Raw genomic sequence first — 26,274 nt, 5'->3', positions numbered from 1 at the left:
AGGAAGGAGGAGGAGGAGGAAAGAAGTAGAGAGAGGGAGGAGGAAGAGGAGAGAAGAGAGAAGGCTGAAAGAAGTAGGAGGAAGGAAAAAAAAGGAGTGAAAAGGAGAAGTAGGAAGTGGAAAGACGTAGAAGGAAGAGATGGGGAGGAGGAAGAAGAAACATTAAAGAAAAGAGGAGGAGGAGGAGAGATGTAGAAAGAAGGGAAGAGAAGAAAGAAGTGGGAGGAACGGAGACAAGTAGAAAGGAGAAGAAAGAACAACGGAGAAAGGAGGAGGAGGAAGGAGAAAGAGGAACAAAAGTGAACAGAGACGATGAATGAACGCTGTCTGGACAGACGTCTTCGTCCGTCTCCGTCTCTAACGTTGATTCTAAAGACGCCTGGTGATTGACAGTCGTTACCTCGGCTGTGGGACGGTCCTCTGGGAAACCTTCTGACTGATCCTGATGCTGTGGAGGAGAAGGAGGTCGCTCCCTCGCTGGAGGAGTGAGCTCCTCTGTGATTGGTTCAGCAGTCGTGGTTTCAGGTGGTGTCCTCTGTCTGTCAGTAGGTGGAGCTAGCGAGTCGGGAGAAGCTGCTGACTCCAGGCGGGTGAGTCGTGTTCTCGGCGAAGGCGTCGGTGCTTCGGGGGGGGTTTGACTTCCTGTGTCAGTTTGAGGCGACGGTTCAGTGGGAGCAACCTGCGCTCTGATTGGTAGAGGTGAGTCAGGTGGTGTAGTGGGCTTCTCCCATTGGTTGAGGGGCTCAGAGCTACGTCCAAGCCTCCGCTCAGTGGAGGTGATTCTAGGCTTTGGAGCCAGAGGAGGTTTGGATGTGGGACGGTGATCTTCCTCCAGAGGTCTTCTGGATGAGGAGGAGATGGAGGTTTGAGGGGGTATGGGGGGTGTGGGGGAGGTGGTTGGAGGTGATGGAGGAGGTGTTAGAGAGGAGGGGGTGTCTGGGTTCGAGTCTCTTGCTCGACGTCTCCAGGTCTTTACAGTCGGGCTGGAGCTCGGACCAGCAGGAGGACCGTCGGTGGACTCCTCTTGGACCTTCACGTCTGTGATGACTCGTCTCCTACCGACTGGTTCAGGGTGCAGGGACGGGCTCGGGGGGGGACTGGCAGAGGGACTATCTGTTTTCCTGTCCAGGGTGGAAGGTGTGGGTCTTCTGTCTGTCCCTCTACCGCTGCTGACTCTGGGAAAGATGTCTCTGGAGGATAAGAGCTGCTGGGTCTTTGGATCTGATGGCCTCCTCCTCAGTGAGGAGACTCTGGCAGGAGGTCTCCTGTCCTGAAGGTCCTTGTCCTCCTTTCCATGAAGACCCAGTCTCTTCTCCCGCTGGAACAAGAAAACAGGACAGTTAGTCTTTTCTTTGGTTCATTTTAACATTTTGTTGTTGACTTTCAAGGTTAAAGCTCAGAATCCTGAAAACAACCTCTGACAGCTTCAGACAAACAAACATTACAAGGAACCTTACTTGTGTTTTCTTCTTCTGTAGTGTGAGGAAGCGGTCGCTCTGGGCCAGGATCATGGCCTCCAGGTCCTCCTGCCTCTTCAGGAGCTCCATGACATCAGACACTGAGTCCTGGAGGAGCAGCAATCACACAACAAACACATCCCTGAGTCCTGAGCAGCTTCTAACTACTTTACATCATCTTTGTAACGTCCACCAGAGGATCAGTGAATCTGAGGTCAACACACGATTCACTCATTTTATACAAGAGGTAACGAGTGTGGATGGAAAACAATCAACTCAAAAATGACAAATCAATATATAGAGCATCAAAAAGTGCAAACTGAATTTAGGTGGAGCACAAGTTTAAAGTAGGGGAAAGAAGAAATACTCAAATAAAGTAAAAGTACTTCAAAGTGTACACAAGTACAGTACTTGTTTCTAAATGGTTACTGTGATTCCCAGTAGCTCATGATGGTCTGGACCTACCCCGTAGTCCTCGGCCGTCAGGGTGTCTTCATAGGAGCTCAGCCAGCGGTCGGCCTGCTCCAGCTCCTTCTGCAGGAGAGAGATCTCCAGCTCCTCCTCGTACAGCAGCTTGGTTTCCTCCCACACCTGCTGCACCTCCTTCTCCAGCTCCTCCAGCTCGTAGACACGCTCCTCCACCTGCTGGGACATGAAGCTTCCGTCCTCGATCAGTCTCCTCCCTTCGTCCTTCACAGCCTGGGACCTGCTGAGCTGCCGGTCGATCTGGACCCGGTACTCGTTGTGCTTTTGAAGGAGCTGCTCCAAGTCGCCTCCCTGCACCTCCCCTCTCACCAGAGACAGCATCTCCCTCAGCCACGCCCTGGGACACATCACACAGGCAGTTTGAAACAAGGGCAGGTGAAGGGTAGAGACTTTCTTTCAGGCAGGTGAGATGTGATGAAACCTACATGAGCTCAGTCCAGAGAGAGAAGTATCTGTGCACGTCTTCGGCCTGGCCCAGCCTGGAGCTGCGCTGGGAGGCCTTGTCCTGGACGCGGGTCCAGCAGACCTCCAGCTCCTGAAGCCTCTTGGTGACACAGGGTTTGGAAGGAGGCTGTCGTCTGCTCAGAGCTCGGCCCTCCTCCCTGCTCCTGCTCAGCTCCTCTGAGATCAGCTCCAGGTCTCTCTGACAGGACACATCCACAACAAGGCAGCTGATCTCAGGCTCTCGGTAATAAGTCGAGTTATGACTATAGTTCTCACACCGACCCCCTCCCGCCCGTGTGTCCTGCTGCTGTGTCCTACCTCCAGAGCCTGGTGCTGTCGGAGCAGAGTCTGGATGGACTGCAGGTCCTGGTCCTGGTCCTCTGTGTCCAGCACCAGCTCCTTTTCAGCCATCCAGCCCTTCAGCTCGTCCACATCGTGATTAAACTGATGGACCTCCCTCGCTGACTGCAGACTCTACGACACGGAGCAGAACAAAACCATCATCCACCTCCATCCTGTCACATCCAGACCTGAGTGATGCCCCAGAACCAGTGCTGCACCTGCTCCCGGGTCCTGATGCTGCTGCTGAGGGCGTCCCACAGTTCGCTCAGAGCGTCGTCTCTCCTGCGGGCCGGCCCGTCCTGCGGCAGCCCCCGGCCAAGCTGCTGCACTGAGGTCAGCCTGCTCCGACCCAGACCAGACACCTCCGAGACCAGGACCTCCAGCTTCTTCTGAAGAACCTGCAGAAGGAGGATGGGAGAGAGGAGTACGAGGAGAATGACGAGGGAGAATCACTTCATCTCTCAGCTCAACTCAACTCAGAGCATCTCTCAGACATCGTTTCTTAGACGTGAGAAATTAAAGACTAAACTTGTTTACAGTCACTTTGTCTCTGGTTGATTAAGAGACGAGGACACATTCAGTCCAAACGGGATCAGAGCAGATCCTCAATCTGAACCGACACACACGTCAGCTTCGAATGTCTTGATTCCTCTCAGACAAAATGAAAACTGCACTCGATGGATCACAGGATGAAGGTGAAGTCTTCACAGCCTGTTCTTATCAGACTCACCTCGACATCTTCCAGATCCTGACCACAGTCCTCCGACTCGGCACCATTCTTCTTGGAGGTCAGCCATGTTTCCAGTTCTTTGGCCTCCCGCTCAAACACATAGAGTCGGAGCTGATCCTCCAGAGCGACACGGCGAGCGGTGGAAAGTCGCAGGATCGTTTCAAAGTGCTCGAGAACCAGCGGGAGGGAGTCAGTGACCAGGTGGCTGTCAGAGAGAAACCAGTCTTTATTCAGGAAACCAGGATGAAGAGGAGCGAGCCCCAGTCTGTGTGTTTGTTCACCTGTTGGGATGTCCCAGGTGCTGGAGGGACGCTCCAGTCTCCTGCAGCTTCTCCACCGTCCTCCTCTGGTTCTCCAGCTCCACGTCCACAGAGTCCAGCCTCCTCAGCAGAGCCTCCGTCGCCTCCTTGCTCCTCCCACACTCCCCTGACTCCAAACCCACCCGCTGCTCCTCCAACCACAGCTCCAGCTCCGACACCTCCACACACACGGAAATGATGATATTAATAATATTTTTAATAAGGAGATCAGGATCTCCATCAAGTGGTTTCAGGTGTAAAAGACTATTTGTTTCAATGTCACTGTGACAACGATCAATATCCATCAAGACTTCAGTCTCCATGTGTCCTGGTGCAGCAGCTCTCATTCAGTATCATCACAGGATATGACTGGTACCTCGCAGAGGAAGTTCTGGATGCTGAGCGCCTCCTGCAGGAGTTTCTCCTTTTTCTCCACCTCCCTCAGCAGCTCCTCGTGGAGACTCCTCAGCTCCTCCAGTCGCTCCCGGATATCGTGAGACGCAAAGTGACGACCTCTGACCTGCGGAGTCATAACCACACTTCACATGTCTTCTCCTCCTCAGGTTGAATCATTGTCAGTTTGAAGGTGAACACACAGTGTGAGTGACTCCTCACCAAACTATGTCCCGCCTCCTGAACTGCCTTGACCAATGGGGCGCGGCTGGAGATTTCCTGCATCACAGCCTGAAATGTTTTTTAAATATTTCATTATATGACCTTTTGTATTAATGCTTGTATACGTATGTGTGACCTTCTGTCCACCAGGGGGCAGCGGCAGAGGCTACCTGGTGCTTGTGGAGCAGCTGCTGGGTGCTGCTCGGGGAGCCCCCCCACTCCCTGGTGGTGACCGAGGGCAGCTTGAGGTTCAGCCAGGCCACCTCCTCCTCCTGGTCTCTGGAGAACTGGAACAGAACCTGCCAGGCCTCCAGGGTTTCCCTGCGCCGCTGCAGGGGCTCCGACAGACCATTATACCTGACAGGCGACATGGACACACCAGTTTATAAAACCAGTGCTGATAAATATATATATCTCTGTGTTGGAGTCTGTTTGGAGCTGGGACCTAAACCTGGGAATTCAAACCCTTTTCTGTTCCACTTGCTTGGCTCTTGTTTTTTTAACATTTCATACACAACCAGGACACATCTCCCAGAGTTCATCATTCAGAGCTTCTACTGGTATCAGACCTGTTGATGGTGTGAGTCACTCTGGTCTGGATCTCCTCAGCCAGGAAGTTCCCCTGAGAGGAGAAGGTCTTCGCCGTCTCCACCAGGCCCTGATAAATATAACATGTTTTTAATATGTCATGATTCTATGAGCTGGTTTGACTTGTACGATAGTGAACTGAGTGGATCTCTGAGCGCTCAGTGGGTTGAGGACCTGGATTCTGTCTCTGAGTCCGTCCACCTCCTCCTCCAGCCCCTGCAGGACCTTCAGCAGCCGGCTGACCGACGGCAGGTCGCTGCCACAGTCCTCATGGGACACGTCCTTCTCCACGGAGCCCACGCTCTGCTCCACGTCCTCCAGGGAGCGCTGGAACTGCAGTGCCTGGAAACACACAGCGATCCACTGGTTTCACTCCAGTGGAGACTGGGTCCTGATGTCTTCACGTAGATGTTTACACAGTATATCATCAATGAGTAACCTGTGTGTGTGTGTGTGTGTGTGTACCTGGTAGGCCTCCTGCAGTCTGGTCTTCTTCTCCTTGCAGTTGTGGATCAGGGCGTCCCAGCCGTCCGTCAGCTCTCTGAGTCGAGGCCCAACCTTCACCTCAGCTGACCTGGAGTCAGTCAGCAGCTTCTCTCCTTCCTGCAGGAACAAAACAACAAACTACAGAAACATGTCGACGGGACATAAAGTGAAGCCACAGGTCATTGATCATGAACCCCTCCTCCTCCATGTTGGCAGACGGGACATAGACCGAACAACACAAACAACTTCAGGTCGTTCTTATCACACTGACGTTTCTTCAAGTGTTCGTGTTTGTCATAAGTTTGGTTTTAATTAGTTATAAGATGATATAAAAACAAGCTGAGACTGACTTGTGATTGGTTAAGCACATGTATGCACACACACACACACACACACACACACACACACACACACTCACACACACACACCTTGCTGAGTGTCTCCACTCTGTAGCGGTTCCCGAGGATCTCGGCCTCGAAGCTCTGATGCTTCAGCAGTTTGGCCTGAAGGTTGGTTGGTTCCCTCCAGTTCTCATCTGAGGCCACAGCGTTACGCTCGCTCAGCCACACACACACCTGGGAAACACACACACACACTTATTTAACACACACATAGTAGTTGTAGTAGAGTTGAAGACAGACGACTGAAGTACAAGAGACTCTAATAGAGCATGAGAACAACTGGGCGCCGCCAAGTCCAGTCGGCTACAGCAGATTACAGTAGATCAGAGTATATTCCAGTCACTACTTTATAGTAGAGCAGTGGATTACATCATATTACAGTGGATTACAGTTACCTGGTAGCTGCTGGATAAGAACAGCTGCAGCTGCAGTGATCCATCCAGAGCTTTGTGACGAGATCTGCTCTGCTGCTGCAACTGACTCCGCCTACAGACACACAGACAGACAGACAGGTGATCATACAGACAGACAGACAGACGAGCAGACAGACAGACAGACAGGTGATCAGACAGACAGACAGACAGACAGACAGACAGACAGACAGACAGATAGACAGATAGACAGACAGACAGACAGACAGACAGACACACAGACAGACAGACAGGTGCCAGCAGGGAATGTATTTATGATACGTATGAATTCATGATAACGAACATGACTGAATATAACAGATTGTTGGAACCATCTTGAAACTTCTTGGAACAGTTCATCTTTATCTGATAAGTTTCAGCAGCAGGTTGAAGACTCTGTGTTTCTGAACCTGTCGGCTCGAAGCCTCGACCTCCGTGTGGACCTCACCTGACAGCCAGTGCTTTGCTCTTGGCTCTGATGTTGTCGGAGTCGTAGTGCTTCTCTTGGATCATGTTCTGGGCCAGTTTGTCCACCTGGTCCAACTGGTCCACCTGAGCCTCCAGAGCCTCCTCAAACTGAGTGTGGTTCCTCTGCAGCGTCTCCACCTCCACCACCGAGCCCTGGACAAACAGAGAAGGTCAACACGGTGACGACCAGGAGACTTTCCTCAAACTGGACAGGTTTCAAAAATAAAAGAATCTTTACCCCGAGGTTCTGATTGGACAAGAAGGTTTCCTTACTGCTGAGCCAACTCTCACACTGTTCCACAGAGGACAGGAAGACCTGCAGGACGGACACCATGGTGGTCAACAATCAGTTACTACTGTTGTTTATACATTTGATTAGTTGTAGTTTGTTTTGAGCTGGAGGGCGGAGCCTGACTGAGCTCGAGGACACTGCACCTACACCGGCTGCAGCCATTGGAAGGTACTAGCTGTCAATCACACTGTGCTCTCCATGCCCCAAATGGTCTATAATGCATATCATGTTGTATTGAAGAAGACTTGAAACCATAAAGGACAATGGTTTTGAGTTCTAAAGAAACAACCAGTGGACCCAGTGATCACCTTCAGGGTCCGAGCCTGCTCCAGCGTCGTGCTACGCCTCAGCCAGGCTGCGTCCAGTCCAGCTCTGGCTTCCTCCAGCTGGTTCAGGTTCTTCTGGAGCTCAGCTTGTGATCCGTGGCCAGACCGGATCAGACCCAGACCGAAGTCCCGTACAGAGGCGATGCGGTCGGCACGGGCGTTGATCTCTGTCTGGAGATATATAGACAGGGTTTATTGTTGAATCTGATCAACTGTGATAATCCTGTAGAGACTGATTACATTGTGGGGGGGGGGGGGGGGGGGGGGGGGGGGGGGCTCACCTTCCAGTCTTGGTGCTCCACGATGAGCCGATCGGCCTCGGCTCTGGTCTTGGGGAGACCTTTCTCTGCCATCTCCTTGCTCTGCTTGATGCTCCACTCCAGCAGGAGGCGCTGGTTGGCTTTGAACAGCTGCAGCTGGTGAGCTTCCTGCAGCTTGTCCTTCCTGAACAAACATCAGTTCACATCCGTCTGTCACTCACACTCCACCACTTCTTCTTTTTAGCATCAGTCATCAACCGCTATTATCTGAAATATGATCTAAATTAAACCATTTATCCTGCCAGTAATACATATCTGTCCTCCTCACCAGTGTTTGACTTCTTTGTCCAGAGTCTTCAGAGCCTTCTGCACCTCCTTCTGTTTGCTCCTCAGATGGTCGCTCATCACTGACGGAGCCCTCAGGTGATGGGACGTCTCCTTCTCCAGAGCCTGTTGAGACGAGAGAGAGGAAAGTCACTGTGAACTCTCGGTTTCATTAAAAGTCTTAAAAGTGTTGTGTGATTCACGGTGGAGGTCAAACTGATTTAGAACCTCATCTCACCTTTGACCTCTCCTGGATGACCCCTGCCTCTCTCTCGGTTTTCTCATGACGTTGGATCAGGTTCTCGACGCTCTCCACATCCAGACCACAGTCCTGACCGTGCAGCAGCAGCATCTACACACAACAAATCCAGTTAACACCAAGCAGAACGTCTCAGTGGGTCATCTGAGGTGTAGGTGGACAGATGACCGACCTTCTCATTGGCTCGGTCCCTGACCTCCTCCAGTTCTCTGATGAGGGCGTGGATCACCAGCGCCCCCTCCAGCTTCCTCTTGTAAGTGCTGAGATCGCCGTGAAACTTGCTCCACCTCATTAAGACAAGACGTTTAGTGCAAAGCTCAGAAGAAAAGCCTCAGAGGTGTGAGTGAATGTGAGTGTTACCGGTCGTTGAGCTGCTGTCTGCGCTGCCTGACGGTCAGCAGCTCCTCGGCGCTCTGTCTCTTCTCCAGTCGGGCGGCCAGGCGGTCGATGGCTGTGATGTGGGCGTCGTCCACCGTTGATTCCTACAGATTCAATTACAGGTGGAAATGAAAAACACAACAACATCTCCTCAGTTACAACAACACAACACCACTGAGGAACATCTCTCCACCGAACATCACAGTGAACACATGAAGGACATGGCTTCCATTCACCTGAGAAACATGAGAAATGTTATACAGAAGATCTATTGTTATACTTTATACCAACAATAATAATTTCAACCCGATTTAAATGTCTTGAAGACTGTAATTGTAATTTTTGTGGGTTGTGTTTTCTCAAATCAGTCATATGCACCTGAAGTCAGACTTTATGAACTCGTCCAAGTATCAGTTACTCACTGTCAGTATCAGTTACTCACTGTCAGTTACTCACTGTCAGTATCAGCTACTCACTGTCAGTATCAGTTACTCACTGTCAGTATCAGTTACTCACTGTCAGTATCAGTTACTCACTGACAGTATTAGTTACTCACTGACAGTATCAGTTACTCACAGTCAGTATCAGTTACTCAATGTCAGTGTCAGTTACTCACTGACAGTGTCAGTTACTCACTGTCAGTATCAGTTACTCACTGTCAGTTACTCACTGTCAGTATCAGCTACTCACTGTCAGTATCAGTTACTCACTGTCAGTATCAGTTACTCACTGTCAGTATCAGTTACTCACTGACAGTATTAGTTACTCACTGACAGTATCAGTTACTCACAGTCAGTATCAGTTACTCAATGTCAGTGTCAGTTACTCACTGACAGTGTCAGTTACTCACTGTCAGTATCAGTTACTCACTGACAGTATCAGTTACTCACAGTCAGTATCAGTTACTCACTGTCAGTGTCAGTTACTCACTGTCAGTATCAGTTACTCACTGTCAGTGTCAGTTACTCACTGTCAGTATCAGTTACTCACAGTCAGTATCAGTTACTCACTGTCAGTGTCAGTTACTCACTGTCAGTATCAGTTACTCACTGTCAGTGTCAGTTACTCACTGTCAGTATCAGTTACTCACAGTCAGTATCAGTTACTCACTGACAGTATCAGTTACTCACTGACAGTATCAGTTACTCACTGTCAGTATCAGTTACTCACTGTCTCAGTATCAGTTACTCACTGTCTCAGTATCAGTTACTCACTAACAGTATCAGTTACTCACAGTCAGTATCAGTTACTCACTGTCAGTATCAGTTACTCACTGTCAGTATCAGTTACTCACTGACAGTAGCAGTTACTCACTGACAGTATCAGTTACTCACAGTCAGTATCAGTTACTGACAGTCAGTATCAGTTACTCACTGTCAGTATCAGTTACTCACTGTCAGTATCAGTTACTCACTGACAGTTTCAGTTACTCACTGTCAGTATCAGTTACTCACTGTCAGTATCAGCTACTCACTGTCAGTTACTCACTGTCAGTATCAGTTACTCACTGTCAGTATCAGTTACTCACTGTAAGTATCAGTTACTCACTGTCAGTATCAGTTACTCACTGTCAGTATCAGTTACTCACTGTCAGTTACTCACTGTCAGTATCAGTTACTCACTGTCAGTATCAGTTACTCAGTATCAGTTACTCACTGTCAGTATCAGTTACTCAGTATCAGTTACTCACTGTCAGTAGCAGTTACTCACTGTCAGTATCAGTTACTCACTGTCAGTAGCAGTTACTCAGTATCAGTTACTCACTGTCAGTATCAGTTACTCACAGTCAGTATCAGTTACTCACTGTCAGTATCAGTTACTCACTGTCAGTATCAGTTACTCACTGTCAGTAGCAGTTACTCAGTACCAGTTACTCACTGTCAGTATCAGTTACTCAGTATCAGTTACTCACTGACAGTATCAGTTACTCACTGTCAGTAGCAGTTACTCACTGTCAGTATCAGTTACTCACTGTCAGTAGCAGTTACTCAGTATCAGTTACTCACTGTCAGTATCAGTTACTCACTGTCAGTAGCAGTTACTCACAGTCAGTATCAGTTACTCACAGTCAGTATCAGTTACTCACAGTCAGTATCAGTTACTCACTGTCAGTATCAGTTACTCACTGTCAGTATCAGTTACTCACTGACAGTATCAGTTACTCACTGACAGTATCAGTTACTCACAGTCAGTATCAGTTACTCAATGTCAGTGTCAGTTACTCACTGACAGTGTCAGTTACTCACTGTCAGTATCAGTTACTCACTGGCAGTATCAGTTACTCACAGTCAGTATCAGTTACTCACTGTCAGTGTCAGTTACTCACTGTCAGTATCAGTTACTCACTGTCAGTGTCAGTTACTCACTGTCAGTATCAGTTACTCACAGTCAGTATCAGTTACTCACTGTCAGTGTCAGTTACTCACTGTCAGTATCAGTTACTCACTGTCAGTGTCAGTTACTCACTGTCAGTATCAGTTACTCACAGTCAGTATCAGTTACTCACTGACAGTATCAGTTACTCACTGACAGTATCAGTTACTCACTGTCAGTATCAGTTACTCACTGTCAGTATCAGTTACTCACTGTCTCAGTATCAGTTACTCACTGTCTCAGTATCAGTTACTCACTAACAGTATCAGTTACTCACTGTCAGTATCAGTTACTCACTGTCAGTTACTCACTGTCAGTATCAGTTACTCACTGTCAGTATCAGTTACTCACTGACAGTAGCAGTTACTCACTGACAGTATCAGTTACTCACAGTCAGTATCAGTTACTGACAGTCAGTATCAGTTACTCACTGTCAGTATCAGTTACTCACTGTCAGTATCAGTTACTCACTGACAGTTTCAGTTACTCACTGTCAGTATCAGTTACTCACTGTCAGTATCAGCTACTCACTGTCAGTTACTCACTGTCAGTATCAGTTACTCACTGTCAGTATCAGTTACTCACTGTAAGTATCAGTTACTCACTGTCAGTATCAGTTACTCACTGTCAGTATCAGTTACTCACTGTCAGTATCAGTTACTCAGTATCAGTTACTCACTGTCAGTATCAGTTACTCAGTATCAGTTACTCACTGTCAGTAGCAGTTACTCACTGTCAGTATCAGTTACTCACTGTCAGTAGCAGTTACTCAGTATCAGTTACTCACTGTCAGTATCAGTTACTCACAGTCAGTATCAGTTACTCACTGTCAGTATCAGTTACTCACTGTCAGTATCAGTTACTCACTGTCAGTTACTCAGTTACTCACTGTCAGTATCAGTTACTCACTGTCAGTATCAGTTACTCACAGTCAGTATCAGTTACTCACTGTCAGTATCAGTTACTCACTGTCAGTATCAGTTACTCACTGTCAGTATCAGTTACTCACTGTCAGTTACTCAGTTACTCACTGTCAGTATCAGTTACTCACAGTCAGTATCAGTTACTCACTGTCTCAGTATCAGTTACTCACTGTCTCAGTATCAGTTACTCACTAACAGTATCAGTTACTCACAGTCAGTATCAGTTACTCACTGTCAGTATCAGTTACTCACTGTCAGTTACTCAGTTACTCACAGTCAGTATCAGTTACTCACAGTCAGTATCAGTTACTCACTGTCAGTTACTCAGTTACTCACCCCCTCTCTGGCTCCTCTGAACTCTCCCAGTCTCTTCAGCAGTTGAAGCCCGTGTTCGTAATCCTTCCCAACATCTCCCACATTAACCATCACCTCCTGAAGTCAGAGACCACAGGTCACACACTGGAAACCGACAGATTCCCAGTCCTCCACCACCTCCACCCCCCTTCTACCTTCTGTCTGATCCAGGCCTCCACCTCCTCGACCTTCTGCAGGAACTCGAGGAAGTCTCTCTTATCTTCCAGAGCTTTCCCTCTGTCGGCCATGGCCGTCTTCAGGTCCTCCCAGTGGAGCTGCAGGGCGGCTGTGCTCCTCTTCACCTCCTTGGCCCTTGAGCGATGAAGGGAGACCAGCTCCTCCCCGGCCTGGTGGCACAGAACAAGACCGTCTGCACATTCCAGGAGAATCAAGGTCTATTCTGTGGTGGTAACACCTAGACGTCTGTTACCTCTCTCCATAAACCAAACGAAGAAGAAGATCTAATGCTGGCTGGATCCCTTTGGGCTAAAGGTCCAATCATGGCTGATTCCTCTAAATGTTTCCAGTTCTTCATTTCAATCCACTGAGCTGCTTTTGATCTCATAAGGTTAACATCACATCTCAAGGATTATTATATATGGATGTTATTACCACTACATCCACTAGAGGCCAGCACAGCATGGACGGAGGTCTCCCTCTGTTTCCGTATCAATCTAAAATGAGCCCTTATCTAACTCGTCTCTATTAGGTTGGATCTCATGGGTTCTCATGATCTCATGTGTCCTACCAGCAGCACGGAGCTGATGATCTTGCTGTGAGCCAGGATCTCAGCCTCAAACACCTGGTGCTTCTGGAGGAGCTTCATCTTGGTCTTCAGATTGGTCATGTCGGCTTTACCGTCCTCCGCCATCTTCTGCATCCGCTCAGACACCCACTCCTCGGCCTGGCAGATGGACACAAACACGTTGTACATCTATACAGTAGAGACACAGCGGGACAGACGTTTGTCCTGAAGTACCTCTGCAGCATCTCGGCTGTAGATACACAGCATCCTGGAGAGCTCCAGCTCCTCCCGGCGTTTGATGGACAGCTCCTTGATCCTATCCCGTCTCTGGAGGAGGGCTCGGAGTTTGGTTTGGACCCGCCCACTCTTCTCTCTGCTCAGCTGCTTCTTCAGCTGCTCAGCCAGCTCCTTCAGCGAGAACAGCTGGAGCAACAGAGGGAGGGAGGACTTGAACGAGGTAACAGCATATTTCACTCAGGGACAGTACATTAGGCTTAATCTAGCTCGGATGCCCGTTGTGTCCTCGGAGCAACCAGATGATGATGAAACTGGATCAGAGTCTAGATCTCAGACAAGCAGCATCAACAACAGCACACTGAGGTGACACACAGAAGCAGGACGGACCTTGTCCTCCTGAGACCCCAGCAGCTTCTCAAAGGCTTCATGACGCTTCATCAAACCCTCCGTCTCATCCACCGTGTTTCCCAGAGTGCTGTTCTTCAACAGGATCTGCACAGAGACAACAGAGGAGTGACCAGGAACAAGATACCATCACCTCCCACAGCTTCCTCCTGCAGAGCTCACAGAGATGAACGCACCTCCTGAGAGCTGGACGTCTTGTCCATGCTGTCCAGGTCTCTGTAGAACACCTGCTCCAGGTAAACACTTTCCAACCAGATCTTTTTCTTGTTCCACTGATCCTCCAGTTTACCTCGCTCTGCCTGCACAGCATCGAGCTTCTCCAACACCTGAGTCACCACAAGGACAAACAAACAGCTGACACCAGATCTAGAACCTCAGAGTTCCCCTGAAGCAGTCGTCCATACCTCCTTCCTGTTGCTGTGGTCCTGTGTCAGCAGCTCTTCTCCCATGTCCAGGGTCTGCTGGTAGGTCTCCTGTCTGGCCTCCCTCTCGTTCCACAGCTGCTGGTGCTGAGCGAGCTGCAGGTCGGCAGTGGCCACATCGCTGATGCTCTCCTCGGCGGCCATCGCACCAATCAGCTGGCTGCACCACAGGAGGTAGTCCTGCGCCTGAAGGTCACAAAGAAGCACATGTGACACCTGACCAATCAGCAGACGGTCCTTCATCCCCTTTCATTCAGTTGGTCCTCACCGTGTTGAGGAACAGGTATCGCTGACACGCTACTTTCAGCTCCTCCTCCCTCTGCTCGGCGTTGAGTCTTAACTCCTCCCACCGCTCAACCACTTCCTGCTGCACCTTCTGTAGGCGGAGCTTCAACTGAGGCGTGCACAGGTCCAGGACGGTGTCCACAGCATCCAGCTGCTCCTGCAACTGTAAACATCATTATTGTGATGATGTGAATTAATGTAGAGGTAAAGTTTATTAGAATTAAAAATGACTATTGCAAAAGCAACTTCAAATAAAACTAAACCTAAATTCTGCCAGAACACAGTTTAATAAAGTTTTGTTCTAATAAAGTAAGCGGTGTCAAACCAGCTCCTTGATAAAATCCTACAGACTGAAGCTCTGGGCTCCGACCTGTTGCTCTGTGGCGGCCAACTCGTGCAGCAGGGCCTCGTGTTTCCTCAGCTGTGACATCACTCCTTGGAAATCCTTTGCCACATCGTCAGGGATGCTTTTCTGTCGTTCCTTCAGAGGGAAACAGAGAAAGCAGACACACGTTCTCTCAGACTCCAGTTGAGCATCAGACAGACGGAGACTCTGGAGCCTCCTGATGGGCTCAGATACCTGGATGAGCATCAGGGCGTCGGTCAGGTCCTGGTAGAAGTGGTGACATCCCTCAGCTCTCTGCAGCTGATCCTGACGCCCTCTGGCCGCAGCCTTCAGATCCTCCCAGCATGCACTGCAAACCAACAGGTCAGAATGAACACTCTATAACGAGTCATAATATACTGACACAGTTCTTATTTGTGTTGATATCATCCGTTGCAGACTTGTTAATGTTCACTTTCAGCTTCCTGCATTACAGTGTGATGACCAGCAGTAACCACTGTACCCGAGCTGCTGCAGAGCTGCTCTGAGGTCAGCGCTCTGTGGATGTTTGCTCTGGATGAGCCGAGCGGCTGCGTCGCTGCAGCTCTGCAGTCGCTCCCCCCCGACCTCCAGCTGCTTCAGGAAGCCGTCAAACTTCCCACGAAGCAACTGAAACACACACAGCAACACACACGCTCTGGAACATGCATCATCACTGGGACCAATCATAACTTGTTCTAGAGAAAAACTGGTTTCTATCATGATGGGGATGTAACACATTGCAATGACAGCACTGTGTAGATTTTAGCACATAAGAAACTTCAAATTCATGTTTAACAATTGTCTTTACTGTTGGAAGCATAACCACCGTGTGTAATACACAGATACTGTAATATCTACAAACAGAACCAGTCCCAGTGTATGAATATCCTCCTGATTGATGGGTCTATACTTCAGGGCCTGTTAAAGAGACGGAACCTGAACATGCTGATAGTCTTTGCCCAGGTCCTGAGACTCAGCCGTCTGTCTCTGCTGGTTCATCCATTCATCCAGATCTGAAGTTTCTTGTCTGAACTCATGGAGCTGGAGGACTTCCTTTAACCTCTGACCCCTGACAGGAGACACAAGGACAGTAAGACCTACGGTGCACACAGACAGATCCTTGAGGAACAACCTCCAGTCATTCAGATGATGCTGCTTCACCTGAGAGCCGCCTGGTGCTGCAGCTGCTGGTTCAGGCTGCTCAGGTGGCTGTAGGGTCTGCGGAGCTCCTCCAGACTCCAGCTCTGAACTGCCTGCTCCACCTGGTCCCCCAGCTCCTCCACCTCCACCTCCAGCACCTCCAGCTGGCCCTCCAACACCTGCACAAGGACCAGGCTACGGTTCAAAGATTCATACCTCACACTCTGTTAGTGCTGTACGTGGAGATTCCACCTTTTATACAATCACCACGTCATAAATAATGTATATACAGCTACACCAGCTGAGATCTCCTGTGGAGCTCAGACCTCCTGGGGCTCTACCTGATGTTTGGTGAGGAGGCTCCCGGTGGCCAGATGGTCTTTGCCGTAGTCCTCGGTGTTCACCAGGTTGATTGTCTCCGTGAGCCTGGACTCCAGCTCGGAGCAGTCAAACAGCAGCTGAGACAGATCATGTTCACATCATATTCAGATCATATTCAGATCATATTCAGATCATATTCAGGCAGAGTTGGTCACTTTCATTCATGAATATGATATGAATGACAGTTCAGAGAAGGAGGAAAGTGTCAGATATCGTCTCAGTGAGCGACTCTGCATGTAGATGATTTTCCAGAGTCCATGTCTGAAGCTTCTGGACTCTCTCACCTGTTCTCTGGAGACAGCTCTGCTCAGGTGAGCTGCTCGTCGGCTGCAGGCCTCCTCTAGCTCCTCCCACTCAGCACTCAGGTGGCAGCACCTGCAACAACAGATGAGACGGATATAAAGCAGACGTCCTCACACAGGACTCAAACTGGAGCTTTCACTGTTCCTCTCAGGGGGACGTTATAGGACCAAAGACCAGCACCTCTGGAGCACCTCCTCTCCGGGTGATCTGCTGGTTTTGGCCAGACCCCGGCCTTTCTCCAGGACCTGGTTCAGGTGCTTCTGATGAGCCTTCACTTCAGCCTGTAGCTCCTGGATAAACACACACAGGCTTGAACAACAGCAGGTTCGTGTCTGTTAATAAATGGTGACACCTGGAATTAGCTGCTCATGTCACACAGCCGCTGTTTGGTTGGAGCTTCGGTACCTTGTGTTTCTGCATGAGGCTGACGGCTCCAGCCAGGGACCTGTCGTATCCTGTGGAGCCGGAGGCAGGAAGGTGTTCAGAGATCCAGCTGAGCTCCAGATCCACATCGTGATAGAAGCCGAACAGAAGCACCGAGGCCTCCAGCTGCGCTCGGCGCCGGTCCAGAGGCTTCTGGAGAGATTTGAACCTGCAGCAACGAGCTCGTTAGATCAACATGGTCTCCTTCAGGTTCCTATGTGAACAGTCAGCTGTGATCCTGCTTCAACTTAATGTTGTCTTGTTTTAACGTTCAACATGTTCCTCTTCTCATCCACTGTTTAGTGGCTGATTTGACATGAATACTGACGTTATCACTGACTGAGCTACTTTAGCTTGTAAAGCTAAGAAGGTGTTGCTTTAGATGAACTTGGTCCTGAAGACCACGTCTGACTTGGCCTGTGAAACACAGGAGAAACCAGGTGGAGCTGATCTGAGCCCTGTTGGGCTTTAGCATCACGAGGGGCAGCAGCTTCTCTGGAGCCCAGCAGAACTTACAGAGTGAGGTAGGTGTCGGTCTCCTGGAGGATCCTGTGGGAGTCAAAGTGTTTGGTGGCGAGATGTTTGGCTCGACTGACGATGGAGTTGATCTTGTCTGCCAGCTCCTTGGCCTCCTGCTCCAGCTGCTGATGCTCCTTCACACAAACACACAGCAGGGACTAACTTGAGTTGTTGCACACCTTTTGTGGTTTGTGGAAAACACTTGTCACCACACAAATATGTAAAAATCTAATGTTGAAAGTAAGGGACGGGTGTTCTCCTAGTGTCGTGACCTTCAGCAGCTGTCGACTGGAGCGCAGGTCGTGACCTGTGGCAGCGTTGTGCAGCATCCACTGGATGGCTTCTATCTTCAGTTTGGCATCCTGGGGGGGGGGGGGGGACACAGAGCCGTCTACATTAACTGGAAGATCACACGTCTCTCAATGAATGACTGGTTTGAAAACAAGGAAACAAAGTTCTTAACCCACAGAGTTATTCAGTTTGAAAGTCACAAGCTGTTTCTTTATAGAATAAATCATTCCACCAGTCAACAGGTTGGTTAATTAGGAGAAGTAACAAGTAATTCAGTCATTAGTGGGTTCAGAGTGGTGACCAGTTAGTTGATCTACTAACTGGTGTGTTCCTGTCCAGAGAGTTCCCTCAGTGCACTGACTGGTCTTTAGATTGTCAGTTGTTTACCTGAAGCAGCTCCATCAGCTGCTCCTGCTGTCCTGCCTGTCTCAGTTTGTCCCCTCTGTCCTCCATCTTGTCCTGCAGTCTCCTCCAGAGGCTGCTATGCTGAGTCATCTTTCTGCTGATGCTCTGACTGTTGTAGTGCTCTTCAGCAAGCATCTCCTCTCCCAGCTGAACACAGAGACACACACGTGTGTAAGAAAAGTTCCAGGTCAGTAAAGTTAATGTCACAGGAAATAGATAAACTCTCATCATGTGGTTTTCCTGGAGAATCAGAGTTTACTCACCTGAACCAGTTTGTCCAGCCAGACCTGATTAACTTGCATCTCCTTCTCAGCGGCCTCGTGTCTCTTCAGCTTCCGGAGGACGTTGGTGGGGTCTCGGTACGACTCGTCCTCGGCCACCTTGAACTTCTCCTCCATCCAGAGCAGCAGCTCGTCAGCGTCCCTCTGGAACTTCTGCAACACAGAAGAAAAGCTAGAAACCGGGAATCTTGAGAGGCAGCTGTTTCTATTTCACTGCGAGATACAAGAGATGAACTTGTAACAGTTTAATTAATTATTATTTGTAATTTGCAGCAAATCTTTAAGGTTATTTTGATAAATGTTTGCAGGAAATGTGTTGGGAAATATTTGACCAGCAAAATAAAGTGTTACTATAATGCATGTTTTAGGCATTGGGGGGATTTAACCCGTGGGGGATGAGGAAACAAGAGCAAGATCTTTATGAAGACTGAATACTGATAAAGTATTATGTGTTATGATAATACCTGGTACTTGTTGGAGGCAAGCAGCAGACTCCTCCTCTGCCTGCTGCCGTCCTTCAGCCTCCTATTGGCCCGTTGGATGCTCCTGCTCCTCTCCTTGATGCTGCAACGTCAACTCAGTGTGTTTAAATCAGAATCACATGACACACTTCATCAGAACATCATAATTCATCACGTGTTACATGTGAGATGAAGAGTCCTTTAGATGCTCTGTGTTGCTCTGAAGGAAGGTTAACGTGCTGATTGCATACTGGGGGGGGGGGGGTGATATTGTAAAGAGTTTGGTCTGGACCTTGAGAATAGTGTTATTATTTAGTGCTCCTATTGAACCAAGGGTCAAACATCTGGATGTTGAGCTTCCTGTCTCTTACTGTTCAGCAGCGTAGTGTCCTCGGTTGATGAGCTCCAGGCTGCGCTCACTGAAGTGATCGATGCGTTGGTCCAAAGCCTTCAGGAGACCTTCCATCTCCTCCTGTCGGCCCAGCAGGCTGTGGACACTGTCCACCGAGTCCTGCATCAAGAACCACAGAGACACTTAGGATGTTCCACTGTCAGGACGGAGGAACCATGAAACAGATCAGAGTGACGCCTCCTCACCCCGACGTCTTTGACCCTGAGCCGGGCTTCATGTCCGGACAACGCCGCCTCAATCCGGTCTCCCTCCTGGTTCAGCCTCTGGAACTCCACCCCCTGCTTCAAGAGCTCGTTCCTACTGGTCCACAACCTGTCCAGTTTGGACCAATCAGCAGCGAGACTGTCCAGGGTTTGCTGGATGTCAACACTACTCGTCTTCCTCATTGAAGAGCTCTGAAGAAGAGATCTCCCCAACTTCTCCGTCTCCATCAGCCTGAGACGAACCAACAGGAGCAGAAGCTCATTCACACAATTCATAATTCAAACTGTTAATACTTTAATGACTTTGATACATTAAATAAAATGATATAATAATGGACATCAGACTGGTCAGCTTCATCTCATGGAAGTCTTTGGATGCCAATAATGAAATAAAATAATAAAATAAAATAAAAACCATTTCAATGTGTGCACAGCATGTAATGGTGATTATACATCGACAGAGCAGTTTCCTGTTTCCTGAATGGAAAAAGATCGTCAGTGTACAGAGTCGAAAAATCAACATGAAATCACAAACAGGAATTGTGAAAGTAGATTTTAATTTGTGTCCTGGCATTTCAAACAGAGTAAAGAAAAGTATTTCTCTAATGATTACATTTGAACTTTCCATTTAATGTTGCCATCTACAGACTTCCATATTTTGCCTGAAGTATATTTTTGAGATATAACAGATTCATTAGAGTCTTTAGATGCCGACGAGGAACAGAGACTGAAATACAGAAATCCGTTCAGGCATTAATATCCTGTGCTGTTTTATTTTGGCGGGGCGTCCTGACTCCTCCTCTTTACCTGCTCCTCTGCTCCTCCATCTCCAGCTGCAGCTCCCAGTTTTGTTCCAGCAGAGCAACGGCCGAGGCCACGTCAGCAGCTGCCTCCTCCTGCAGGAGGCGCTCCTGCACGGAGCCGGCCCAGCGCTGCAGCTCCTTGGCCTGCTGCTGGAAGCCCTGCAGCCGGCGGGCCTCCTCTAGGTGGCGCTGTCGGTCTGCAGCCTGATGCTTCACCTGAGAAACAACAGAGATGATGTGATTCCAGACTGGAGGATTGACACGTGGGTTTTCACTTCCTTCAGCAGAGTTACACACTTTGCAACTTGTTAACCTTCATCACCTGATTAATAACTCAGTTTGTGATGGTGAGTTGATCTCTAACCTGTTTGAGCAGAGCCTCCAGACGCCGAACCTCCTCCATGATGGCTGCGCTCTCTGCTGGACTGCAGTCCTGCTTCCTGTGGCACAGGAAGTTAACACTATGAAACACCTTATGGATTTTTTTGAGTAAAATTGTCTTTTAATTGTCTCTTAATCCAACAAGTCTAGAACTGCAAAGGTTCCACAAAGAAAGTCTTGTTTCTAATCAGATGTTTACAGTGTTGATTTTGAATTCTTTACAACGCTCTCCTCTTACAACACAACACATTGCTCCTCTTGTGTTTCAGGAGGAGTCCTCCGTGGTGTCAGACACCTACATCTTTGCGACGCTCTTCAGGTAGGAGATCTTGGCCTCCAGGGTCTGGATGTCTCTGAGCGCCTGAGCCTGGTTCTTCTCCTCGGCCGACAGCGTGAAGGAGCTGCAGCCCACGTCCACCACGTCCAGCCGGGTCAGCTGATCCTGCAGCAGAGCTTTAGCCTCTTCACAGCTCTGCAGGAAGGACTGGACATCTGCCGTGCTCAGCAGCTCGTGTCCCTTCTCATCCTTCAGCTGTTGGATCCGATCCCACCTGAGGGCAGGAACACAATCAGTTCATTGAGTCCCTGTGATGACTGAGGGAGATGGTGTCCCACTGTTTCAAACCTGTTGGAAACGCTCCTCTGCCTGGTCTGGATCTCTCTCTGTTTACTGTGTCCACTCTTCACCAGCTCCTCGGCCATTCTGATGATGTCATCCAACTGGCCACGCCCACTCATCAACTCAGTCAGGAAGTTCTAAAACCAGAAGTCAACGTCAACATCGGCAAAATCTCTGTTTGGAGCCAAGTAAAGAATCTACTTGTGATTTGTTCATGCATCCTTCTGGAAACCTCATATTTGGCCTGCACGACCCCCAGGTTGTCTGAGTCGGTGCTGAAGGTGTTCAGGATGTTCTCCTTGTCCTCCATCCACGACTCAAACTCCTGGCAGCTGTTGTAGAATCGATGCAGACGCAGCGTCTCCTCCAGACTCCTCGTCTTCGCCTGAAACGCAAAACATCACAGTCTTTGTTCGCCTCTTAGATATTGCTGATATACGCAGAAGAATATCTGTGTTCGCGTCACGAAGATAAAATACTAAACAAATAGGAGTGACTTTGGAAACTCTCAAGCCTTCCTTCTTTATTCCACTGCTTCAAACTGAGGCAGCAGCGGCCTCTGCAGCCCAGAGAGGTAACTACAGGACGTGATGCACTGGAACCTGTTGGACTGGTCCAGGTGCAGCAGAGAACTTTATGACTATCGGCCTCCATGTCCCTGCTGTCCCTCTCTCACCTGGAGCAGGCTGTAGAGGGACTTGTAGTCCTGGTCCAGTCGAGTCTGTGTGCTGTCCACAGAGTCTCTCTGGTACTGTGGGTCTGGAAGCCATGAGGTCTGGATCTCCGTCGTGGTGCGACGCGTGGAGCGGTTTCTTCTGGGGCGACTCGTCTTCCTGCCCGGGCTCACTGCGACGCCATTGGTGCCGACGGGCGTGGGGGGTGGAGCCTAAGCAGGAGGACGTTGTTAATGACATGTCGGAGTCAGGATCAACATGGAAAGGTTTTGGTTGGTAGTTATTTCTCTGTGGCTTTATAAAGGACTAATTCACAGTGAGTGATAATTAGATGTATCACTAGAAGCTGGTGCAGTGCAGTGATTAGATGATTGAGGATCTGAACCTACTGTGGCTGACAGCAGGCTGAGGTAGGTCCTGGGGATGAGCTGCTGGTTTCCTCTGGTGTCTCTGGCGAGAACTCGGTCTCCATCCGGCTCAGTGCTGACCACCATTACAACCTCATTACGATCCCATGGAAACTGGCCTGGATGGACACGAGGTTAATAGATGTTACAAACAAGAGTCTCCAGCAGGTCAGATCCGGTTCTACTTGAAATGTTGAATGAGTCTCTGACCAGTGGAGAACCATGTGGACAGAGACACCTCCAGTTAACTGTGGATCACATGTCCCACGCTCCTTGTAACACTAATAACAGACGTGTCCTCTCCAGATCATTTGTACTTATATGAAATGACCCAAACCAAGATGTCCGCCCTGCTGTACCTCTGCTGTATCTGAAGCAGACCTTGGCCTTGCTCTCCTCACTCTGCAGGGCGTGGCTCCTCCCCCCCTTCAGGCTCGGTGATGAGGCAGCGGCTCCTGGCTCCTCCTCCTCTTCAGATGATTCACTGTATTCCATCATCTTACTCTGCTGAGGCTCCGCCTGCAGGGAGAGTGTGAGAACAGGGAACATGTGTAGAGATGAAACGTGAAGTACAGTAACACATGAAACACACAACTTGATGTGGTCTCTGCACACACTCTCTCCTGTCAGGTGGTTGAAGCTCGGACTTTTCTCTCTGCTTCATTTCCCCCCCCCCCCCCCCACACACACACACACTTCTACATGTCAGCAAAGTAAGAGGCTGAACCTTTGGTTCAGCCTCTTTGGACTTTCTGAAAATTTCTGAAACTTTCAGAAATTTTCTGAAACTTTCAGAAATTTTCTGAAACTTTCAGAAATTTCTGAAACTTTGGACTTTCTTCCATTTCTGAAATGGACTTTCTGATTTGAGCTGTCACTCACAGTCAGAGCTGTCAGCTGAGCCGCGCTCATCGCCTGCTCTGACAGCCTCTTCATCTCGGAGGCGTAGGCCGCCATCTCCTTCTCCAGCCGCAGGTGGCGCTGCAGCAGAGCCGCCGTGCTCGACTCGTCCTTCCCTTGGTCTCCGCTGGTCAGCAGCGGTTTCCTGTCTCCCAGCCACGAGGAGGCCTCCTCCACGTCGGCAAAGTACTGAGCAGAGGAAACGTTTGATAATCAGTTGGAGATGACTCCTGATCAACCTAACCAGGCTTTAGGGACTTGACACTGTAGGAAGTCTTTGTGCAAACTGTTATTATTATAACTATTATGATGTCAGTTAAGTATAGAGTGAAGACAGGCCTCAGTGAGTGAGTCTTCTCTCACCTGTTTGATGGAGGCGGCGGCCTGCAGCCTGTCGCGGCGTCCCGTCACCTCCTCGCTCAGGAGGCTCCACCTCCTCTTCAGAGTCCTGATCCACTTCTGCACGGCTCGCTGGTCGACCCGGCTCTGTTTGGACATCTGATCCTGACCTCGACCCAGAACTCCCTGGTACAGAGACTCCTGGGCCTGGAGCTCCGCCTCCAGCACCTGAGACATTATCATAAAATGTGATGAGCTGACCAGAGGTTTACATTTTAAATAAGTTATTCCCACTATTCAGTCTTTTATACTAAGAAGGAATAACTTCTCTGAAATCACTTTCTGAGGCTTTGCTCATGTTCTCTTGAGGAAATGTTAACTACTTTTAAACAGGCACAGAGAATCCTGTGAAGTTGTGCGTCTCACCTTGTGATTGTGTTGAGCCAGCTGGATGTGGCTGAGGTCCCGTCCCAGTCCGGCCGTCTGAAGTCTCAACCAGCGCTCCCACAGCCAGGCCTCCAGCTCCTCGCAGTCATGGAAGAACTCAAACAACCTCAGCTGAGCCTCCAGCTGTTTCCTCCTGAGGACACAAGAAGGTTGTTCCATACACAAGCTGCGTTCTGCCTGAATAAGATTTTAATAAAAAGTGAAACTGAAGAATACCTGTTGCTGCTGAGCGACACCAGAGATTTGTACTGAGAGTCGAGAGCTCTCACTCTGCCTTGAATCTGCTGACCGTCGCTCACCTTCCCCTGAGAGAGAGAGAGAGAGAGAGAGAGAGAGAGAGAGGTGAGCTCGTTCTCGTCTTCATCCAGCTGCAGCAGCAGGCGTGAGATCACCAGTACTGTACCAGAGCTCTGCTGCTGATGGCAGCGATGGTTTCACCATGAGCCGAGATCTGAGCTTCTAGGAGATCCTGCCTCTGGAGGAGAGACTCCACCTCCGTCAGCTGCTTCCCCAGGTCCGAGGAACTGGCCTGGGACTGATGAGCAAGAAGAGGAAACTAAACTCTGATCTGTACGATGTATTTCTATTACTTACAGATCGTACAAAGGAGAAACACACATTTTAAATCCCAGGTGCAATCTTAAAACCCAAAGCATATTCACCTGGAGTTCTTTCAACTCCTGGGAGACCAGTTCGATGTCTCGGAGGCAGCTGAGGGTTTCAACTACATTACCCAGCAGCCCCCTGTGCTCCTGCAGCTGCTGCAACAGGTCCGTCCATCGGGTACGAATGCTCTCCTCCCTTAGGAGCACAGGATATTTACATATGGTTCTTTCCTGTTTGATGTAATTTAAAGATATATTACAATATAAGCCCTGAGACGCTCGTCAAATCGTTTTGTGGAAAAGATACCAGGATCATTTACCATCACTTTCCCTCAGGGTTTCTGTATCTGTGTGTTCAGATGAGCAACGACCAGTTTGACAGACCAGTAAAACCATCACAGGACTGTATCAACCACACTTAGGACCATTGATCTTCTCTTATCCTGAACCTCACGTTTCAAAGTGCTGAATATCACCTGTTAACTTACTTTACTTTCACCACTGAACTCTGATCAGCTGATCTTTGAGTTCAAGTGATGAAACCTGATTTGATTTCTCATCGTTCACTTAAACCACCTCCTCATCCTCTCATGCTCCTGATGCCTGGCTCCAGTCTCACCCCAGGGAACCTTCAGCTCCTCCGTCAGCCCTGCACCTGATGGAGGAACTCAGGTCACTCACCGCCTGATGATCTGCTCCTTGCTGTGGTAGTTTCCTCTCTCGATGGTCTTGGCCATGTCTCTCAGGGCGGTGAAGCGTGGCTCTCTGGCCAGAGCGTCGGTGGCGAGGGCCTCCAGACGCCGGCCGGCGGCCTGCACCTCCTCCAGGGTGGAGAGAGCTCGGACCTCCTGCCTCCGGATGAGCCGCACCGTGTCCTCCAGGTAGCCCTCTCTCAGAGCCGCCTGAGGGACCAAGACAAACAGAGCACTGACTGACTTCTGGAATTCATCACTAGCATTTTTTTAAATCGTCGAACAGAATATCTTATCTGCCACTCCGAAGGGATCACTGTGCATTGTGTTAGATCTTTTAACGTCTACCTTCCTCCCAAACTTCTGGGCGAGCTGCTCCAGGTTCTCCAGACGGAGCAGCGCCCCCTGCAGGGCACCTTCTCGCTCGTGTTCAGCTCTCTCCAACAGAACCCAGCTCTTCTCGATGTCACGCAGTGTTTTACCTACACACACAAACACAATATTAAGTAAGAACATGTGTTATTTTGAAAGGACTAATCTCAGACAAATAACTAATTATGACTAAACTTATCAGAATCATGAAAACTCAGTGTTATAAGAACTCCCTGAAATACCAGAAACCATCTTGGACAAACATTTATTTAACAAGTGCTTAGATTGTTGAGTTTGGTCCATGTCCCATCTGCTAACATGGAGGAGGAGGGTAAATGAACTGTAGCCACCATCTTTATTTACAGACACTGCTGTGGCTAATAACACAGATCCACCACTCAGACAGTCACTGTGCTGTTTACCCTCTGGAGGATTATAGGACCGCTGGTTGTTGGCGGCCAGCTGTGTCTTCAGACTGAAGAGATGAGCCTCCATGGCCCCACGTTCCTTCAGAGACAAGGACACATCCAGAAGGAGTCA

The 26,274-nt window shown here is 49.3% G+C and overlaps 1 protein-coding gene across 1 annotated transcript in view; it reads right to left on the bottom strand.

Annotated features, from left to right (window-relative positions):
* sptbn5 (spectrin, beta, non-erythrocytic 5) overlaps positions 1 to 26,274 on the bottom strand; it is a 41,098-nt gene that overhangs the window by 6,914 nt on the left and 7,910 nt on the right. Inside the window, exons 8-72 of the mRNA XM_053434726.1 lie at positions 26,157 to 26,241; positions 25,711 to 25,844; positions 25,352 to 25,572; positions 24,728 to 24,866; positions 24,469 to 24,600; positions 24,282 to 24,370; positions 24,045 to 24,198; positions 23,643 to 23,846; positions 23,262 to 23,468; positions 22,739 to 22,898; positions 22,362 to 22,498; positions 21,975 to 22,184; positions 21,531 to 21,683; positions 21,305 to 21,435; positions 20,979 to 21,230; positions 20,663 to 20,738; positions 20,303 to 20,514; positions 19,478 to 19,727; positions 19,252 to 19,391; positions 18,884 to 18,983; positions 18,402 to 18,572; positions 18,121 to 18,285; positions 17,715 to 17,804; positions 17,440 to 17,576; positions 16,906 to 17,092; positions 16,681 to 16,790; positions 16,482 to 16,572; positions 16,158 to 16,274; positions 15,838 to 15,995; positions 15,613 to 15,745; positions 15,158 to 15,303; positions 14,890 to 15,004; positions 14,680 to 14,790; positions 14,293 to 14,472; positions 14,007 to 14,210; positions 13,779 to 13,928; positions 13,585 to 13,689; positions 13,195 to 13,383; positions 12,964 to 13,119; positions 12,371 to 12,562; positions 12,198 to 12,293; positions 8,548 to 8,669; positions 8,360 to 8,474; positions 8,167 to 8,280; positions 7,933 to 8,054; positions 7,626 to 7,788; positions 7,327 to 7,515; positions 6,965 to 7,042; positions 6,707 to 6,879; positions 6,244 to 6,334; positions 5,876 to 6,022; positions 5,427 to 5,564; positions 5,136 to 5,303; positions 4,943 to 5,031; positions 4,544 to 4,730; positions 4,374 to 4,442; positions 4,135 to 4,278; positions 3,741 to 3,937; positions 3,460 to 3,664; positions 2,948 to 3,127; positions 2,706 to 2,861; positions 2,369 to 2,586; positions 1,923 to 2,280; positions 1,458 to 1,565; positions 401 to 1,318 (exon numbers count right to left, since the gene is read on the bottom strand). Coding sequence (XP_053290701.1) covers positions 401 to 1,318; positions 1,458 to 1,565; positions 1,923 to 2,280; positions 2,369 to 2,586; positions 2,706 to 2,861; positions 2,948 to 3,127; positions 3,460 to 3,664; positions 3,741 to 3,937; positions 4,135 to 4,278; positions 4,374 to 4,442; positions 4,544 to 4,730; positions 4,943 to 5,031; positions 5,136 to 5,303; positions 5,427 to 5,564; positions 5,876 to 6,022; positions 6,244 to 6,334; positions 6,707 to 6,879; positions 6,965 to 7,042; positions 7,327 to 7,515; positions 7,626 to 7,788; positions 7,933 to 8,054; positions 8,167 to 8,280; positions 8,360 to 8,474; positions 8,548 to 8,669; positions 12,198 to 12,293; positions 12,371 to 12,562; positions 12,964 to 13,119; positions 13,195 to 13,383; positions 13,585 to 13,689; positions 13,779 to 13,928; positions 14,007 to 14,210; positions 14,293 to 14,472; positions 14,680 to 14,790; positions 14,890 to 15,004; positions 15,158 to 15,303; positions 15,613 to 15,745; positions 15,838 to 15,995; positions 16,158 to 16,274; positions 16,482 to 16,572; positions 16,681 to 16,790; positions 16,906 to 17,092; positions 17,440 to 17,576; positions 17,715 to 17,804; positions 18,121 to 18,285; positions 18,402 to 18,572; positions 18,884 to 18,983; positions 19,252 to 19,391; positions 19,478 to 19,727; positions 20,303 to 20,514; positions 20,663 to 20,738; positions 20,979 to 21,230; positions 21,305 to 21,435; positions 21,531 to 21,683; positions 21,975 to 22,184; positions 22,362 to 22,498; positions 22,739 to 22,898; positions 23,262 to 23,468; positions 23,643 to 23,846; positions 24,045 to 24,198; positions 24,282 to 24,370; positions 24,469 to 24,600; positions 24,728 to 24,866; positions 25,352 to 25,572; positions 25,711 to 25,844; positions 26,157 to 26,241 — 10,638 coding nt within the window. The remainder of the gene's footprint in view (positions 1 to 400; positions 1,319 to 1,457; positions 1,566 to 1,922; positions 2,281 to 2,368; positions 2,587 to 2,705; positions 2,862 to 2,947; positions 3,128 to 3,459; positions 3,665 to 3,740; positions 3,938 to 4,134; positions 4,279 to 4,373; positions 4,443 to 4,543; positions 4,731 to 4,942; positions 5,032 to 5,135; positions 5,304 to 5,426; positions 5,565 to 5,875; positions 6,023 to 6,243; positions 6,335 to 6,706; positions 6,880 to 6,964; positions 7,043 to 7,326; positions 7,516 to 7,625; positions 7,789 to 7,932; positions 8,055 to 8,166; positions 8,281 to 8,359; positions 8,475 to 8,547; positions 8,670 to 12,197; positions 12,294 to 12,370; positions 12,563 to 12,963; positions 13,120 to 13,194; positions 13,384 to 13,584; positions 13,690 to 13,778; positions 13,929 to 14,006; positions 14,211 to 14,292; positions 14,473 to 14,679; positions 14,791 to 14,889; positions 15,005 to 15,157; positions 15,304 to 15,612; positions 15,746 to 15,837; positions 15,996 to 16,157; positions 16,275 to 16,481; positions 16,573 to 16,680; positions 16,791 to 16,905; positions 17,093 to 17,439; positions 17,577 to 17,714; positions 17,805 to 18,120; positions 18,286 to 18,401; positions 18,573 to 18,883; positions 18,984 to 19,251; positions 19,392 to 19,477; positions 19,728 to 20,302; positions 20,515 to 20,662; positions 20,739 to 20,978; positions 21,231 to 21,304; positions 21,436 to 21,530; positions 21,684 to 21,974; positions 22,185 to 22,361; positions 22,499 to 22,738; positions 22,899 to 23,261; positions 23,469 to 23,642; positions 23,847 to 24,044; positions 24,199 to 24,281; positions 24,371 to 24,468; positions 24,601 to 24,727; positions 24,867 to 25,351; positions 25,573 to 25,710; positions 25,845 to 26,156; positions 26,242 to 26,274) is intronic.

The sequence above is a fragment of the Pleuronectes platessa genome, chromosome 11 (genome assembly GCF_947347685.1).
Source record: "Pleuronectes platessa chromosome 11, fPlePla1.1, whole genome shotgun sequence".
Lineage (NCBI taxonomy): Eukaryota > Metazoa > Chordata > Actinopteri > Pleuronectiformes > Pleuronectidae > Pleuronectes > Pleuronectes platessa.
The sequence above is the reverse complement of the archived record's forward strand: the minus strand, read 5'-3'. Positions and strand labels throughout refer to the sequence as shown.